Here is a 17,584-nt window from a genome sequence, read left to right as displayed (position 1 = left end):
CGTTTTCTTTTCAGGTATCCAGTCAGGTGTGTAGGGTCGTGGGTATAAAGAACATGTTATTAGACATTATTTGGACGACTCATTCTGACTTAACGGTTGGATCACACCGCGTGCGCCCGACCGGTCAAAAACTCCAGGAGAAGAGTTCCTGTTGAGAATTATGATGCAAGTCACTGACAGCGGGGTGCCATTGTCTAGGGGATTCACGACTTCAAGGGAGATATTTTCTGATTGTTTATTCAACTCAAGATTCACCCGCGAGAATTCCTGACGGCTGCGTTAAAAATGGCAATTTCCCTAGAATCTCCAATAAAGCCAAGATATTGAAAATTCCAAGAAATATAATCCCAAGAAAACAAATCTAAACCGGGAAAATTGCAGCAACATCTGGAATTCCGTAGAATTTCCGAGTGCATTTCTCTGACGGAAAATGGCAAACATTTCTGCAAAATTTCCATTTATTTCCAACGCCATAAACATTCAGATCAAGGCGATATGATCAAGTGGGAGACTTGAGTTCATGGAATACGAATTCGAAGATATCTAACGAGGCATCAAGATAACAGTAAGAAAAGAAGAGATGGCAATGTCGTGACAACACGAGGAATGGCATAAGAAGTTGAAATGGAGAGAGCACAGCTCCAAGTGGAATGAAGAAAAGGGTGATGAGTAAAACTTGAAGGTGGGGAGTGGACAGACGGATTCATAGCGACACATAGGGCAGAGTTTAATCAGGTTCGACTAGTTAGTTTGCAGGTGCGACGTTGTGAGATGAAGAGAGAGGTAGTGCTTGCGCCTCCAGGAAATCTCCAGCCACAAGAAACAGCATCTCTAGGGCCAGTGACTGGAGATCGCACAATACTCCCCAGTCCCTACTCCTCAAACATTTTCTCCGGCTCTTTTTTTTTTCTTTTATTTATTCATCTTTTTTAGTTTTTTTTATTTTTCTCCAATCGTTTATTTACTCCTTCTCAAATCCCTCTTGTTACTCTGTCTTACGTTCTGGTGCGTGTCGTGCGGGATTTCTTTTTAGCTCATCCAATGCCTGTGTCCTTAAGACTTCTCATCCCAACGACATTCTATTACTGAGGCGTTCTCACAGTCGTTAAACGTTTTTAATTTCCAGGTTCTTGCTTCCAGCAACTCAAGTTGCTACGGTGCGTGTGAAAAATCCAGGGATTTCCGTATACTAACACTTTCCTGGAGATCTTCCAGCCAGCGATTGTCCACTGGAAGGAAAATTCTACCGAAGATGGAGAAAAAAATTTACCTCAAAGAAATTTATGGTATTCAGAGGAATTTTTTCATTCCTACCGGATTAAATTCCCCATTATTCACTATTCCCCGATCCGTAGAAATTTATTCTCAAATTCGTAGGCGTTACAATTTTTTTGACGAATTAAATATAATATATGTACTCTACGATTTAATGAGATGTGTGATACCAGCGTTTTTTGTCTGGAATTCTAAAATAAGCGAAAAATCCGAATTCATTGCATATAATAAAAATCCAAGAATTCCATGGAATTATTTTATGATTCTCAGCGTCGGAATTCTTTTTTCTTTATTTACTGATAACCGAATGGATTTCTCCAGGTATATCTCAACAGTTTATTATTGAGTCATCAAATATTCAATTGAAAATTGAAAATATGAAATTTTCCTGCGCGCGCAAACAGCTGCAGAGGCTATCACTGATAACACAGAAAAAATTAATCGAGGACCTGCTGATGGAAAATAATCCACTCTCTTCCTTATTGACGGAGCACATAATTGATCCCTCAATTAACGCCCAATGGATTACCACCAAATAAAATATTCACAAGTGCAATTCCCTCCTAACGACGAACAATCAATGCACTCCACGTAATGTAGTAATTACTGGGTCACTCCAGCTGACACCTGGTAGCCATTTGTTGTGTTTTGGTTGGGCTGTCAGTGTGGCAGGTAGACATTGACAGGAGGTTTCCAGAACAAGTTGGCATGTGTGAGGCATTCCAAAATTCCGTCCTTCAGATGTGCGTTGATAAAAACAATATGGCAATAAAAAGTGCGCGCACCGTGCAAAAAGTTTGAAAAATTTCCCAACGCACGCCATTGATACGCGATATAATTATCTCGATTATTTCTCCATCAATTAATTAAATATCATGACTAATTCCCTGTTTAATTCAACTATATAAATTTCCAAAGGTAAAAAATCAATTATCAAAAATAATTAAATTATGATTACTGTTATTATTATTATTATTATGAATATTATTATTATATTATTGGAATAGAAATTTGTTTAATCGCATGTATTTTTGTTTTTATTGTTATTTCTTGCTGTAATTATGAAATAAAAAATCATGGCAATTTCAGTGAGATTTTCTCGGTGCTGATAACGGTCCGAGGATAATCAGACTTGAATGAGTGGATGAATGTCCGACTGGCCGCGATCAATGGACTTTCTACTGTAAAGTTGGGCAATATCTCCAGTATAACATGCGCAGACCTGATCTCGGGTTCATTCGGATCACCCGGTGGACGATTCTCGTGCCTCTAATCATCTACGTGTGCTTTCTCTTCATAAAATACAACAACACGATGAGACTGAAGAGTCCGGTGAGGGAAAAAATTCAGGATCTCGTGGCAGAGGTGGATTCAGCGGTGAAATCAAGGAGTGAGGATTCGTCACGCAGAAATGGTGACGCCAATGCCCAGATCATCCGGGAGATCGAGGAGAGGGAGAACAGGGAAAATCCCCGGCTCCTCCTCGAGGATGTTTTCAGAAGAGCCGACACCGATGAGAATCTTGAATTGAGTATTCAGGAGTTGTCCAAGTGGATTCATGCCAAGATCATTGACCACATAAATCGGGCAATGCGGGATAATGTTGGATTGTTCACTGCCATCGACAGTCAGCCCAGAAATGGTGAGGAAAATACAGGGATAAATGTTGAATTGAACTGAATTATTTATTTGATTGCAGGTGAAGTCTCGTGGGAGGAATATCACGCCTACTTCCTTCGATCCCACGGATTTTCCGAAAAGTATATCGTATCCCATGACAAGAAACATTCGCAACTACCTAGATCTATGAAAGAAAGTATTATGAGGGACAGAGCAAGGTGGATTGAAGCAGCGAGAAATGATCCTGAAAAATTAGCACTCGACGAATTTCTCGCATTCACTCACCCTGAGAGCAGTCATCGTGCTCTACTGCAGATGGTTGAGGATTTGTTTGAGAAGTTTGGTGAGTTAATTAGACTCTCTCTTGTCATCAGCCCCTTAATAGTGTCCAGTAATGGGGTGCGGTTAATTAGATCGGGATGGTGACGAGCAACTGACGGAGAACGAATTCGCTGATTTACCGTCGGACGGAATGGGATTAGACTTTCATGAGGAGCAAAATCCCAAGCCTGTGGGTGGAAGTGAGGACAGGAGACAGGAATTTCGGCATCTCATTGATAAAAACAGAGATGGAAAGGCTGACAGGACTGAGCTATTGGTAATAAATTCATTTGAATTTCGTAATTATCCCTGTTTTTGTTGTTCTTTCATTTTCCGCCCTGCAAAGAAGAACTTCTTGTTATTTTCCCAGCACCCTCCATCCTGGAATAGACTTGAAAACCAATTGATTAATATTCTATTCCTCTCTCATCTCTCAACAACTGAATTAAATTCCTTTTTCATGGATAAGTGATCAATTAGCTCTTCGGATGGTACACAATCCTCTCGGGGCATTGAAACGCCATTTTCCTCCATTAACGAACTATGCATTACATTAATTCCGATATCGTGCATCAAGTCTCATGAATATCCATCGTATCGATGGGCATAATGTTCTGATAATCCCCAGAGCGAGTGAATATACTCATCTCTCCACCTGACGTTCTCTCATTTTTTTTCCAGATGTACATCGATCCGAGGAATCCAAGACACGCCATTCAAGAGGCGCAACATTTAATCGAGGTATCGGATATAAATCACGACAAGACCCTGAGTTTGTCTGAGGTGCTGAGTAAAATGGATCTGTTCCTCGACAGTAAAATGATTGACACTGAAAAGAGTTTTCACGATGAATTCCGATGAGACGTCATCAAATAGAACAAGTAACACTGCAATCTCAATTTTTTTTTGTGGATTTTCCGTGAAATAGGAAAATGTCTGTGATAGTTTCTACTCGACTCAACTAGATGATTGATTTGCCTTTGAAACGAATGTATTAATGTTAATCGATGGTAAAAACTGTATCTACATCTGCCCATTGATGAATGCTCCTACTCAACAGTAGACCATCGAAAGGGATTGATTGACAACGCAATAAATGTTTACATACTTTATTTACAGTCCGAGGAAATCATTGACGCCTATAAAATTAAGAAACCTGAGGTTTATGAAAAATCCCACTGCAATTTCACGTGTACCGTGTGTATTTCCCCACAGAATAACCTCATCGGGAAATCGTCATTTTTATTTCGCCATACGACTAATTTAGGACCGTTCTACGACTGTCAGGTGACGTCATATTTTTATTATTATTCTTTGAACATCTCTATTTATTTGACACTTGACAGTGAGGACAGTTCGCACATAGGAAAATGCATTTTTTTTTACCAAGATTTTTCATGCGTACAATTATATCCTAAAATGGCATCGATCGACGATGGTCATTTTAATTTCCACCTGAAAAAATACACTGAATACGATCAATATCTAGGCATTTAATCACATGAATTTATCAATAATCTCCCACGATATTTTCACAATTATGTTAAAATCTTTAAGTAATCACATGAAAATATGCCTCGTACAATTAGAATAAATAGGCGTACAAATTTCCAGCGTCTTGTAGAAGAAATCACAACGAAAGCTCGAACTACTCGTTTCAAAACACAAGGATAAATTTATCCTTCGGGGTTTATTTATTCTCCGTCATTGTACTTCACTTCACCCAGAGGTGCCTCATTACCTCGTCAGTCGGTACGGGTCTAGGAGGCATTACCCAACCGATCAAATTCCCTCTTCTCGTTACAAATGAATCACACTGTGACAAAAGGTTCCATGGTTTCTTTCCGCGGGATATTCTCGGCTTTCGAATAACGTAAAAAGTATCGCTCAGGGATTTTTGTTCTGTGGAATAAAAAATTTGAGGGATAAACGCATTTTCGTGGGAATGAGGAAGAAAATTCCATTGAACTTCCGCTTCTGCTGCTCCGGGATAATACAAATTTGAAGTAAAATCCACTTACCATTTTTATTTCAACAGTTTCTTCGGTGAATTTTATAGGATGATTTTGCCATTATGTTTAGAGAAATGGCTTTTCGATTGCCCTCGTTCTCTTTTCCAGTTGGCTGGCGCCAATGAGTCATTATAAAAATTACTTTACTTATTCGATGAATGCTATGAATGCACAAGACGATGCTTTCCAGGGTGTTCTTGAATGATGGCTCTATTCTTATCTGCGATGGTACGGTTTAATGCTCGAAATATTCTATCAGTCCTTTCTGGGCACCTCATGTTTCCTTCGAATTGATGAGCCTGTCTCCATGAATGATGATTTTTTTATTCTCAGTTATTCTTGTTCGTATGCATTGAGGTAATTGGTCAGTAAACTGGTCTCTCTTTGGCGATGTGATCACGCCAAAACCACCGAGGTCAAACCGTTGTTCTGAAAAATTGTCAATTTATTGTACCGAGATCATTACCATTGCTGCGATCTATATCGCTTCTGCATTACTGAATTCATTCAATTAATTTAATGATGAGATCATTTATTCCTGGAAAACATGTACCTTTATGTGATGTTTCATTATTCGTTACTGATGTGGGAATTTGTTTTGCGGAATTTTCTGGGAATTTCATTGAATCTGTTGATTAAGTGCTTTCATGCGTTTATTACAGGGAATATTATTCAATGAGATGCATAATATTCGACGAAGAAACGTCAGTGGCAGATATTTTAATTCTACATAATTCTTTCGCATCCATTAAAAACGTAGAAGACATCCTCTCGGACTATTGCACTCACTCAGCGGGTTGATCGGGGGGTGGGGTGTCTCTACCACGACAGCAAAATCGTAACCATCCGCTGGGTCTCAATTCCCTGGGTTCCATTTCAACCACTGCACAAGGAATAAAATTGTTTCAATGACTATCGTGTCGTATTTCTCGTACTTCTCCGATTTTTATTCATTTAAATATCATTTGAGGCACACGCAACAGAATTGAGAAGAAAAAGTTTCAATTTTCAGGAAAAATCGGAAACTCAATCTCTTCAGGGGGCTATATCCCCTTTTGGACAGCATTTTTGGTATTATTTTTTTTTTTCGGTATGAGTTTTCGGACTGATGAATTATTGAGAAGTTATTAAATATTGAGAGTTATTAAACAATTATAAAATACGGATACGATATATTTTTTCGCGTTAATCCGTTTAATAATTCGTCGTAAAACAAACCTCATCAATTTAAGAATAATAAATTCATTAATTCTCGAGAATTTTCCACTCAATGATTTCTAGAACTGTGAATCCCTCAGAGTAAAGACTTTTTTCCTCTTTTCTCTGATCTGAAATTTGCAGACTCTCCTTCTACTCGAAGGAATCGAAGCCTGAGCAAAGAGTGCTTGTTCTACTAGAATGAATTTCAGTAGAAATTTTTCGAACATGTCGTACTTTATATTGATTTTGCCAATTGAACTTCGCTGCTCGAGAGGAATTCGTCTTCGATTGCGAGCAAAGTTTTCAATTTGAGAGAGACTTCTATTCATCACTGTTTCAGATATAAATGGTCTCGATACCTGATGCGATCCGTTGCGGCTGACAGGCGCTGAATGTCGACTGTCGACGTGAATGTCGTTCAGCAGCTCTCAAAGACACGTACAGGGACATCGTTTTATTGAGTGCGAGTCTCACCTGAAGTCAGATAATGAAAATCAATCATGATAAATATCAAATAGATTAGTTCCACGCAGCAATTATATCAATTGCATTTCTATCACTGAACTGAAATCACATAAAATCAATTCTGAAATCGTGTTAAATCAGGAATCATTATTCCACGATATCTGACAACGAATTTTCTAACTCAAACGACAATTATTCCCTGTAAATGTCAGTAAATCGATTCTCTAATTAACAGATATAAAAAAAAATGGGATAAATGAGGGACTTGCGAAAAATTGGGGCGCAACGTTGACCGCGATCCAATAGTCAATGCCCGCATGACTCCTAGAGGTTCTCTTCAAGTTTGTGAATATTCTCGTGAATATTCTCATGGCACAATTATCAGAGGAATAACAATGGAGTCCATTGTTTGCTCGCTGGATTATTCTCGTTGATTTTTCTTCCCCCAATTATAATTCATGTACCGGAGGAAAAACATACCTCGCCGTTGAGAAAGCAGTACAGGATGGCGATGAAAACCCCCTGGAATGATGTCAGGAAATGCGTGGTGTACGACCAGAGGGCGAACCACATGGTCTGCTCCAGTGGTACCCCAGCCATTGATATCAAATTTGTGATACCGAGGAGTGGTAGCAGTACCACAGCAGCTCTCACTGCTTTCCTGAGGGCATAATTGATTTTTTCTCTCATTTACCCGCATTCCTAGGACATCTAATGACTCAGAGGAGTCTCTAACATTCATTAATATTTTCTTTTCAACATTGAAAACTTCAAGAACACAACACTCGATTTTTTTATTTCACTACGACTACCGGAATCTCGTAATTTTTTCAAATTATTTCAACAAGATAATGAAAATTAATTACCGCACTTGCTCAGTCTCGCTGGTGTGACTCTGTCGTAACTTGACGACCAGCACTCGAACGATATTCATCAGGAACAAGAAATTAAGCTAGAAATCAAAGAATTAATCGCTTGAAAAATATCACCCGCGACAAATCAATAGATTTTAATTTTTCAGCGCACATCATTTGACTCGGATATTTCCTATAGAGATTCCTCCACGTTTTCTCCTCGAGGTTTTCAATGGGCGTAGTGAAAATGTCGTGAGAAAACTTGAAAAATTTATGTCGGAGAATTTCTATGTAAAATACATAGCCCACAGAAGTTAAATAGAATGCGCGTCGTTTCTAGATGATTTCTCGAGAAAATATAGTGCAGGTTTGAATAAATTTACCAAAATAACTGCCATCCTTGGTCCCTCGAGTATCCAAAAGTACACAGAGAGATTGTACCCCCACCAGCACCTGAAAATCTCCAACAATTAGCGACTCAATTAAAACCCCACAATTTTTCATTGCACTTACTTGAACGAATGGTAATAGAATGCGGTCACAATAGCCCATGCGAATGTCATCACAGCTGGAAAACCCCATCCAACTAATCGATACATACGATAGTACGAAGTTTCGTGGAATACAGTCACTAGAAGATGTCCCAGGAGATGTCCATTGTGTAAGCAGTAGTTTGAGGATAAAATTCGAGAGGCATTCAATGTACTCGAATAGAATGAGATCTCCCCTCCACAAGTAAATCGTCAAATTATTCCCCGCTCTACAATTAATCTCAACAAATTAGAAAAAAACTGAAAAAAAAACTGAAAATATCCACAACTTGAATTTATCAAAAGCTCAGTCACCAATTCGAACTGCATTTAAATATATTTTTATAACGATAGATTCCGGTGAGAGAATTGTAATTTGAATAGAAAATTCATCAGTTTATCGAATGGAGTGAAAATTTTAGGGAGAGGAGCATCATCTTATCCGAGATACAAGTGGAATTCATCATCGGAATATGAAACTAGACCGAGAGAGAGAAATTCTTTTGATCCTCACCACTTGGTAAAATTCATAAAGTCGGTGAGATATTTTCCGGGAGATTAATCGCGACGCAAAGGCGGCGAAATAGAGGGAAATACTCACCAGTTACCATGTTATGGAGAAAAAATCCTTCTATGAACATCCACATGAACATAGCAGTCCTGGCGTACTCAAGGAGCACATAGCTCGCTTCACATAGAACAGGCTGGAAAGAGCATTATGAAATTTAATGGTACGAGTGTGTACCTGCTTGACATTTCCATTCCCCAGAAAACTCACCGTATTATTTATACCCTGTTCAGACCCAAACACATCAGCTTTTACAAATGCCTGATCGATGTACAGAGTCAGGCGTATTACTACCTGGATAACCATCGCCACGAACAGATTCTTGTGGATACGAGTCCGAGTGTTTCTCAACGATCTGTGTAAATTAGTGATCCAACAATAAATCCATCGAATACCACCGGCATTCCGTGGAAACTCACCGAAATCGGCAAAAAATCGCTAATGAAATGAGAAGTGCTGCCAACGAGATGCTCAGTCCAACGAATTCCAGAGTGCGCGTCTTCTCGGCGATCGCTAGTTTCACCTGTAACCAATTTTCAGAATTTATTTTAATACTGGTTGACAGTCGTGATAATGCAGTGGAAAAAATTACGAGGCAAAAATGAACTTGACAGAAGTGAAAAATCAGAAGGATTGGACTGTTGCGGTGGAATGCTGGACCAAAAGTTTTAACGACACAAAACAATCACGACACTCTAGGTATCGGACTTGCTTATGGATTCCTTGAATTGGGTCGCTTGCTGTTGACGGGCGATTTCACTGTTTTCAGCTGCAGTGTCTATAGACATTGTCGAGCTCAATGAAAGGGGAGGATGGAGAATTCTTTTGAGTGGGCTTCAGTTTTTACCGCAGTTTATCCGCTAGGTTCCGCCATAAAATTTAACGAATTTTTCAAAATATTGACGAGTGTCCTCTAGACATTAGAGGGCAGGAGAGACATTATTTACAGCAATTTTAGGAAAATGTCTGAACAGTCGAAAGTTTGTTGATGAAAAAATGAAAAATGAAAAATGAAATTTTCATGAAATTTATCGGTAGTTGAATTTCGTAGGGGAATTACTCTCTGTTAATTTCATTAATGTCTTTTTGTGTTCTTTTTTTTTGAAAGGATGTGATACAATCCTAGCTTTCCGGACCTGGGCAGCTGCCTTGTCTCCAGTATGAAGTTTTCGAAGAAGCAAACGCATTTCCGGTGAGTAACAGAGGGTGTAGTTAGTCCAGCCATTAGGAAAATCTGGCTCTTCCGGAGCTCCACTGCGTCCTCCCCATTTTCCTTCTTCACTGCATCGTCTTTCCGCAAATTCTATAATTAAAAAGAAAACCCGAGTTGGTGTGGCCGGAAATATTGCAGACATATTCCCAGCGGAACAAAAACAAAGTAGTATATTTTTTGACGCAACAATCGCTTAATTAACCCGAAAAAAATACTGCCGCCGGGGTAATTGTCTTTATTGTTAGCAGTAAATATCTCCGTGATCAACCGATTCCACTCGAAATTCCCCCGGAACCTGTCCCTGGAATTTACATCTATAATCGCTCTTCTGCGTGCACTGCATAAATAGTTTCCCCAGCGAATTCAGCACTGAAACTTCTGGGAATGTGGGTTCTATAAAATAGTGCAGTCGTTCCGCTGCGATCACGACAGACTTCAACTGCATCTTGACACAATGGAAGTGTTCCATTCTTATCTCAACGCCGATATTACCATCGCGTCATTAGAAATTCATGATCCTCAACTCCTGAATCATTGAATTCCCTGAGCTTTTCCACAGCGCAAAATCTTTTTGGCCTAGTTGGAGTCCTCGGAGTTCATTTATTTATTTTGCAAAAATTACAGAGTTAATGGACAATTATAAACTCCCTGAACATAACGTGGTATTAAGGATGTTATATCCCCTTTCGGCCGAAATTCACGATTTTTTTTATTTATCGAATTGTTGATTAGATCGACAAAATTTACCGTTTTTGTATTTTGTTCGTTATAATTTCCCAGTTTTTTTTTCTCAAGTTTTATGAATTATTCTAAAGTTTAGAAAAATTATTGCACGATTGTAACAGAGAGTCTAGAGTAATTTATTGATAATAACAATAACATAATTGAATAATGTTTTTATTAATTGAATTTGTAACTATGAGTGGAAGAATTTGTTTAAGTTCTCGCGATAAGCTTGTAAAAAATTTCCATTTCCATTTCGTCAGCAATAATTTATAAAAATTGATGAGTATTGAATAATTATAGGACCGGAAGATCCGGTATATTTTTGAACGTCAATCTGATCCAGGATTTTCTGGAATTTTAAAAGAAAAAGGAAAACGGGACGATGCAAGATCCTGCTTAACTGGGGGAGTAAATTGCATCGTGAAACAATTTCCCTGGGATAATTATCACCGCGACCCTAGATTAGGGTGCACCCTTGGAGAAGACGTACGATTCGGCGAATATTCGTTAAATTATGGGTCACGTGGATGTGCATTGCACTCGTTCCATGGAGTGGGCATCGTGCACTATCGAACAATCGAAGCTCACTTTCTCGAAATAGGTCGAGTGCCTCAGGTAACCGGAATACGGGGCATTCTTCAATGGACACTCGGTGCATTCGGTTACTTGTTCATTGTCACCATGGTCAAAGGTAAGAGGGAGTTTTTTTAATTCGCGTCTTGCATTGTTTCAAGTGCAGGTAATTACACAAAGGGGGCAAGTCGATTCCCCCGAGCTAAATTAAATTCTCATCTCCTAATTTCCCCGATAATAGTTAATTCCTCGATTTTCCGAATACTTGAATTTTCAATTCATCGATACAATTGGGAAAAATCAGGGAAAATCTTGATATTGCTGAAAAAATTGTCGGGTCCCAGGTTTTCGTGGTCTTTTCATTAATTTTTCAGGCGCGAGTGGTTCAGGGAAGGTCATGTCAATCGGAGGCAATTTTACAGAACTTGAAAATTTAACGGGCAATTTTCGGTGGAAAAATGAGGATGAGCCGAGAGGTTGAGACGAGGAGGAATGGACTGTGTGCAAAACGAGAGAGTGTTCTCCAAGTGTTCTCCCTTTGTTTGGTCTTCTCCGAGTGTCCTGTATATTCACCTCGTTTTCTTTTCCACCTCCTCCACCCAGTGGACAACTTCCAACGGTACGAGCTAATGATTCGGATTGTAATCCTCTGGAGAATGAAATGATAGGTTGCGCAAAAAAATTCAAATGCGAGTTTTCGGTGACTTTCAATGCAGTTTCGAATTCGGGAATTCCCGAGGACTTACTAGAAACTAGAGACTGTTGTCACATCGTAGAATGGTTCTACTTTAAATTCACCGAATTGTTCTGCCGAGACACGAGATGCCTCCGACTTTTATAAATAAACCTCTTAAGACGGAATTTTTATAATTTGTCTTCTATTTTCAAAAAAGTATCAGGAGAGCATGAACATGGAAGAGATATTCACTGAAATGTGAAAATTCGAAATTTTTGAAAAAGTATCAGGGGAACATGAAAATCAAGGAGGTATTCACGGAAATTTGAAAATTCAAAATTTTTGAAAAAGTATCAGGGGAACATGAAAATCGAGGAGGTATTCACGGAAATTTGAAAATTCAAAATTTTTTAAAAAGTATCAGGGAAACATGAAAATCGAGGAGGTATTCACAGAAATTTTAAAATTCGACATTTTTGAAAAAGTATCAGGGGAGCATGACAATTGAGGAAGTATTCACTGAAATTGAAAAATTTGAAATTTTCAAAAAAGTATCAGGGGAACATGAAAATAAAGGAGGTATTGACTGAAATTTGAAAATTCAAAGTTTTCAAAATAGTATCAGGGGACCATGAAAATAAAGGAGGTATTCACTGAAATGTGAAAATTCAAAATTTTCAAAAAAATATCAGAGGAGCATGAAAATCAAAGAGAGTTACGAAATTCATTATTATAGCGAATTCAATGCACAATATTTTGTTCAGTCATATTTCAAATGGAAATGGAAACTCTCGGCCACTCTGGCCATTTCCGGCAGAAAGTGATTCGAATTGTAAATCCAATTATAAAGAATCTGCGATTGGATATGGAGCGAAAATCCATGTTCTCACGCTATCGGCGATATTCATATCGACAATTTTCATGTTCAGCGTTGATTACACTTCTTCATTAATCCAACTGTTGGATTTTGCTCTGATCAATCTATTTGCAGAATGTTTTTTTACGGGAGTATTTCTGCGAAATGCGTATTTATCCGGAATGCATTTCCGGTTACCAAAATTCTCGGAAAATTGAAAATTCTCCTGCAAATTCATCCGTCAAACTTGGAATTTCCCTTAACCCTTGAAAATTATCAGATTCGAGATTTTAACTAAATATTGATATCGATATCTTCTCATTTTTTTAAGTTTTTTCAAAATTCTAGGAAACTAAAAAAAAATTCTCAACACTAGAAAATTTACAGGTCGTCCAATGGAATAATCATTTTTTAAATATTCGATTTTAATCACAGGGGAACATGAAAATCGAGGTGGTATTCACTGAAATTTGAAAATTCGAACTTTTCAAAAAAGTATCAGGAGAACATGAAAATCAAGGAGGTGTTCACTGAAATTGAAATATTCGAAATTTTCAAAAAAATATCAGGAGAACATGAAAATCAAGGAGGTGTTGACTGAAATTGAAAAATTCAAAATTTTCAAAAAAATATCAGGGAAAATTCAATCCACTCCGCAATGGCTCGGAAATGAAAAAAAAAATATATGAAAAACGAGAAGATATCGGCAAGAACTGGTTAATTCACAATAAAATCCCGATAAGTGCAGACGATTAATATTCCGAGGCGTTCAAAGAACACTGAGAGGGAAGTTCTGTCGATGCAATAAGTCGAAGCCAACGAAAGTTATCTTTTCATGAATTTTTTCCATCGTTTTGGAGAAATCACCAGGAACTATTCACCTGCACGAGCGAATGAAAATCGTACGGCATGACTAGATCAGAATACAGTGTGACAATTTTCGTCCCCGAGGATCTCCCGTTGCGATAGAAAAAATCAGCATGTGCCGGGGGAGGTGATTTTTTTTTACGCGGCGAACCGCGGGTATTGGAATTTGACGAGCGGCCGAGGGACCGATTTTTTTTTGGGCTTTTGCCCGGAATGTGTGATCAATACCTAACTACATTTTCCACGTGTTTTTCATTGGAGCAATTCCAAAATGAGAATTTCATTATTTTTTTTTTGACCTGATCTGCGATGAGAAAACGTACACCAGGAATTAGGTCATTGAAAATAATCCCTTTGCCGAGAGTTTTTGCAAACCAGTTTTCACATCATCATTAATGCATCCTCATTCTATTAGAGCAATTGGACGAAATGCACCCACCTCGTGACGGAATCATTTCATCTCACTTTTCGATTCAATTAAACTCAATCTGATTCAATGAAATTTATCCACTTGGGGCTATCAACACCTCACAATTTTGCGATTCATAATTGTGCGGAAAAAAACGAGTCGTTTGATTACCCAGTATTTTTTTTTATAAAGAGGAATAATTAGGGAGACTTACCATCGACGACGAATGTTGGTGGACACCTTTGGAGACTAGTGGTGGATGTTTTGACTGGTGCCCAGCAGAGGAATCCGTCCCAGATGTACTCGCACCAGATTTCTGCAAGTCACAAAATATCAATAAATTTCATTCAGAGTGCCAGAATAAAAAAATTTTTAACTTACCTCCATCAGGCACAACGAAATCCTGATACTTGAGGTTGCAGCCTGTCTCTGTATTGTTGTGTCGTCCTCTGCTGGCCTCTGAATTGTTGTTGGAACTCACAAGATCGCCCATCATCGATTCTTCACCCCTCCCCCACTCGAATTACTCCACTCTCAGTACTTTAACATTTTTTTTATTCTATTTTTCGAGTTCCCAGGCACTCTCGAGGAGTTCCACCACAATCTCGTCCTCTGACGGGGCGAACTTTTTGCAAGAAACCTTAAGAGCGTTATGTGGTGCTATCAGGGAATAACTTCCTTTATAACAACTCAAGTCCGTTAATTCCCTCAAGATGTCCTAGTGCAACTTGTCTCTCTTCAGCTTTAGCAGCTGATGCACGATGGGAAGCCTCTGATCGTCTCTTCGGGTCTGGCATGCCTCAAGCATTTGTCCTGCATCTGAAGGAAAATTATTCTCGTCAATTTTCTATTCAGAAATATTCAGGGAAATTTGAGAAATTTTTCTATTCATAAACGTCCCGAGTGGAAATTTCACTCGGGTCTGGATCAAGTTCGGATCAAGTCAGACTTGATATTCGATTAATTAATGCTGTAAAAATCGAATTATTTTTGCAGACATCATTTGCCATATCAGAACCTAATCAGTACCTAAATCGAACTCATAAAACCTCAGGTTCAAATCACAATATTAATTTCTTCTGCATTTAACGCGCAACGTCTGGAATGTTCTCCGTGTGACAAATCAAGATAAATATCGCTTGATTCTTATTTCTCAGGAAATTTCGGGATAACGTAAATATTCTATTATAATTCTAGCACCTTCGATTAAGGTATATAAAGCCGCAGGATCTCCACCGAATTGGAGGAATCAGGACTTTTCCTGGAGAATTCTACCCGAATAGTTCTCCAGCCCTTGAAGAAAAGCCTTTTATTTGCAATATGTGAGCCAATGTCTATCCTTATTTGTGGTTTCTCCAGTAATAGGATTCTCAGACAGGGGTTGAATGGTGCATGGAATCCCTGTGTTACAGGATGTTAAATGGGAGTGGCAGGAGGTTGGCTCGAGGGGTTGAAAACAAGAAAGGAATGATGTACATGGCTTGTCAGGGCTCTCCATACTGTCAAGTTGAATATATTATCGTACAGTATTCTCTGGAGACTACTTCACAACTCCGCTGAAGTGATATATCTCAATAGATATAAAAAAATTGAATTATCTGGGGATAAATCTCGAGTCGAAGAGATTTTAATAACACTAAATTCCCGGGGTCTCCACTTTAAACTCTCTGGGTCGGTTAAGTTTGCATTGATTGCTTCCGGTTGAAGAAAATTTCAACCTCTTTGGGAGGAGTAATAAAGTGCAACGAAATATAACAGAACAGTGGAAAATCACGAGTGGGGTGAAATGAATATGTACAGAGTAATTCTGAATCGTTGCGATATGATTCAGTGGGGAAATTAGCACATCAAGTGATCGAAAGTTTCGACAGTCTGAGTAGGTCAGATGAGATAAGTTTCCAGGGGTTCAAGTGTTGTGATAAATGTTATTACTAATAACATCATCATTGCCGTTCATCAGGGGATTGTTCGGAAATACTTCGCTCTAGTGGAACAGCCGCTGGGTGAAACTCATTTCCAGGAGATGATTTTTTTTGTTTTTTTATTTTCTCTATTTTTCTCGGTGAAAAAAATGCTAGGTTTCACTTCACTTGATTCCGGGGGTTTCAGTTGAATGGAACTCTTGTGGAATTCGTCTGAATATAAAATTGTGGAAGAATTGCTGACATGGAGAAGTTTGGAGAGATTCGTTCGGGCTCACACGGAAATTATTCTCAAGCATCGATAATTAGTTGGCAATTTTACTGTTATGGAGATACGCATTAATTATTGAATTAATAATCAAAATATAAAAATTGAGGGTATTATGCAGGACTGTCGACCAAAGTTCAAATTTTTCCAGTTCTCTGGCAATAATCGATGGGATTGACCTAAAAAAATATGAGGTTTTTGCATTTTTAAATTATTTATTAATAGCTAACGATGTTTCGAGGTTGTACACCTTGTCCTCTTCATACTGAACGGTTTTATAAAACTTTTTAACAGTCCAGAAAACAACATTATAATTTTTAACGTTATTCATCGCACCGACAATTTGCCAGAAAAATAAAAAATCGGGAATTTGTTTAAAAAAGTGTGAAAAATCCTTAAAACCTCCGGATTTATCTCCTAAGACCTTTTATTCCCAACGGAAGATAAATAAATTCCATAAATATCGAATATGGCCGTCAATATAAGCTGCACTATCTTTTCAAGTACATAACCGAGTTCTCGATGCTCAATTGCCATTCCTGCACGTGGGCTTGACTATTTATACCCGAAAAAAAAAATATATAAAACTGGAGTTCAGCGGATGTACAGACGAGATGAGAAGGCCAACGTCTGGCCGCATCGTCTCTGCATCCCTAGCTGGCGTGCAAGTGGTAGGTTTTTCTCTTTGAATTCCTCCATCAAAGAATGATGAATCATAAAAGATAGAGTTTTCAACTCCTCGAATGTATGAGTTGTATCAGTTTCTGAGTGACTAGATATTTCCACAATTCGAGTTACTACGAGTGGCCGTGTCATCTCAAAGAGCCACTCGTATCACAAATGGAAAATGTACGAAATGGAATGTTCAATATGAGTGATATTGGAAACTTGCTGGGACAATATTAACGTACTTTGGGCTCTATGAAAATATAATGATGCATTTTCCTGAGTACAAAGGACTAGGGAACGTTTGTGCAATGTCCCTCTAACTCCATTGATCAATCGATCAATTGGTTAACCAGTAGATCTTGACGCTGAGTCTGAATTTTAATGAGCGATTCGAGATCATTTTCCTTCGTGATAATAAAATATCCTGCAAACTGTTTCAATGCTTTTAACAAACAAATAAAATACATTTACAGTGTCTTCTGCCGTTTAGCATGGGAATGAGGTACTAGTAGCTAATCAAGTATTTCAGAATATTCTAGATTATGTAATTAAGCTCATTA

At 38.4% G+C, this 17,584-nt stretch overlaps 2 protein-coding genes across 5 annotated transcripts in view; one reads left to right on the top strand and one right to left on the bottom strand.

The window, feature by feature from the left end:
* Positions 1-1,897: 1,897 nt before the first annotated feature.
* On the top strand, positions 1,898-4,324 carry myd (mayday). The gene is made up of 5 exons (XM_011308994.1): positions 1,898-2,193; positions 2,365-2,917; positions 2,975-3,238; positions 3,309-3,493; positions 3,898-4,324. Exons 2-5 carry the CDS (start codon positions 2,488-2,490, stop codon positions 4,075-4,077), a joined length of 1,059 nt encoding a protein of 352 aa, XP_011307296.1. The 5' UTR covers positions 1,898-2,193; positions 2,365-2,487; the 3' UTR covers positions 4,078-4,324.
* LOC105269035 (Pigment-dispersing factor receptor) overlaps positions 4,310-17,584 on the bottom strand; it is a 19,086-nt gene continuing 5,811 nt past the window's right edge. For 3 of the 4 annotated variants that reach the window (XM_011309023.1, XM_011309015.1, XM_011309006.1), the window contains exons 2-15: positions 14,547-14,984; positions 14,380-14,481; positions 9,982-10,148; positions 9,265-9,368; positions 9,056-9,200; positions 8,879-8,981; positions 8,261-8,378; positions 8,131-8,200; positions 7,760-7,845; positions 7,374-7,554; positions 6,788-6,902; positions 6,018-6,111; positions 5,238-5,657; positions 4,310-5,118 (exon numbers count right to left, since the gene is read on the bottom strand). In XM_011309023.1, the coding sequence (XP_011307325.1) occupies positions 5,645-5,657; positions 6,018-6,111; positions 6,788-6,902; positions 7,374-7,554; positions 7,760-7,845; positions 8,131-8,200; positions 8,261-8,378; positions 8,879-8,981; positions 9,056-9,200; positions 9,265-9,368; positions 9,982-10,148; positions 14,380-14,481; positions 14,547-14,661 (1,413 nt within the window). In that variant the 5' untranslated portion in view covers positions 14,662-14,984 and the 3' untranslated portion in view covers positions 4,310-5,118; positions 5,238-5,644. Of the gene's footprint in view, positions 5,119-5,237; positions 5,658-5,781; positions 6,112-6,787; positions 6,903-7,373; positions 7,555-7,759; positions 7,846-8,130; positions 8,201-8,260; positions 8,379-8,878; positions 8,982-9,055; positions 9,201-9,264; positions 9,369-9,981; positions 10,149-14,379; positions 14,482-14,546; positions 14,985-17,584 lie in introns of all 4 variants that reach the window. The other variant, XM_011309029.1, reaches the window with a different exon arrangement.

Source organism: Fopius arisanus, unplaced genomic scaffold (assembly GCF_000806365.1).
Source record: "Fopius arisanus strain USDA-PBARC FA_bdor unplaced genomic scaffold, ASM80636v1 scaffold00003, whole genome shotgun sequence".
Classification (NCBI taxonomy): domain Eukaryota; kingdom Metazoa; phylum Arthropoda; class Insecta; order Hymenoptera; family Braconidae; genus Fopius; species Fopius arisanus.
The sequence above is the reverse complement of the archived record's forward strand: the minus strand, read 5'-3'. Positions and strand labels throughout refer to the sequence as shown.

What these genes read in the sequence shown, in the direction of transcription:
- myd (XM_011308994.1), top strand. Translation starts at nt 2,488, where the DNA reads ATGCGCAGACCTGATCTCGGGTTCATTCGGATCACCCGGTGGACGATT. An exon ending in CGACAGTCAGCCCAGAAATG is followed by an intron (nt 2,918 to 2,974) that starts GTGAGGAAAATA and finishes ATTTGATTGCAG; the next exon opens with GTGAAGTCTCGTGGGAGGAA. An exon ending in GGATTTGTTTGAGAAGTTTG is followed by an intron (nt 3,239 to 3,308) that starts GTGAGTTAATTA and finishes GCGGTTAATTAG; the next exon opens with ATCGGGATGGTGACGAGCAA.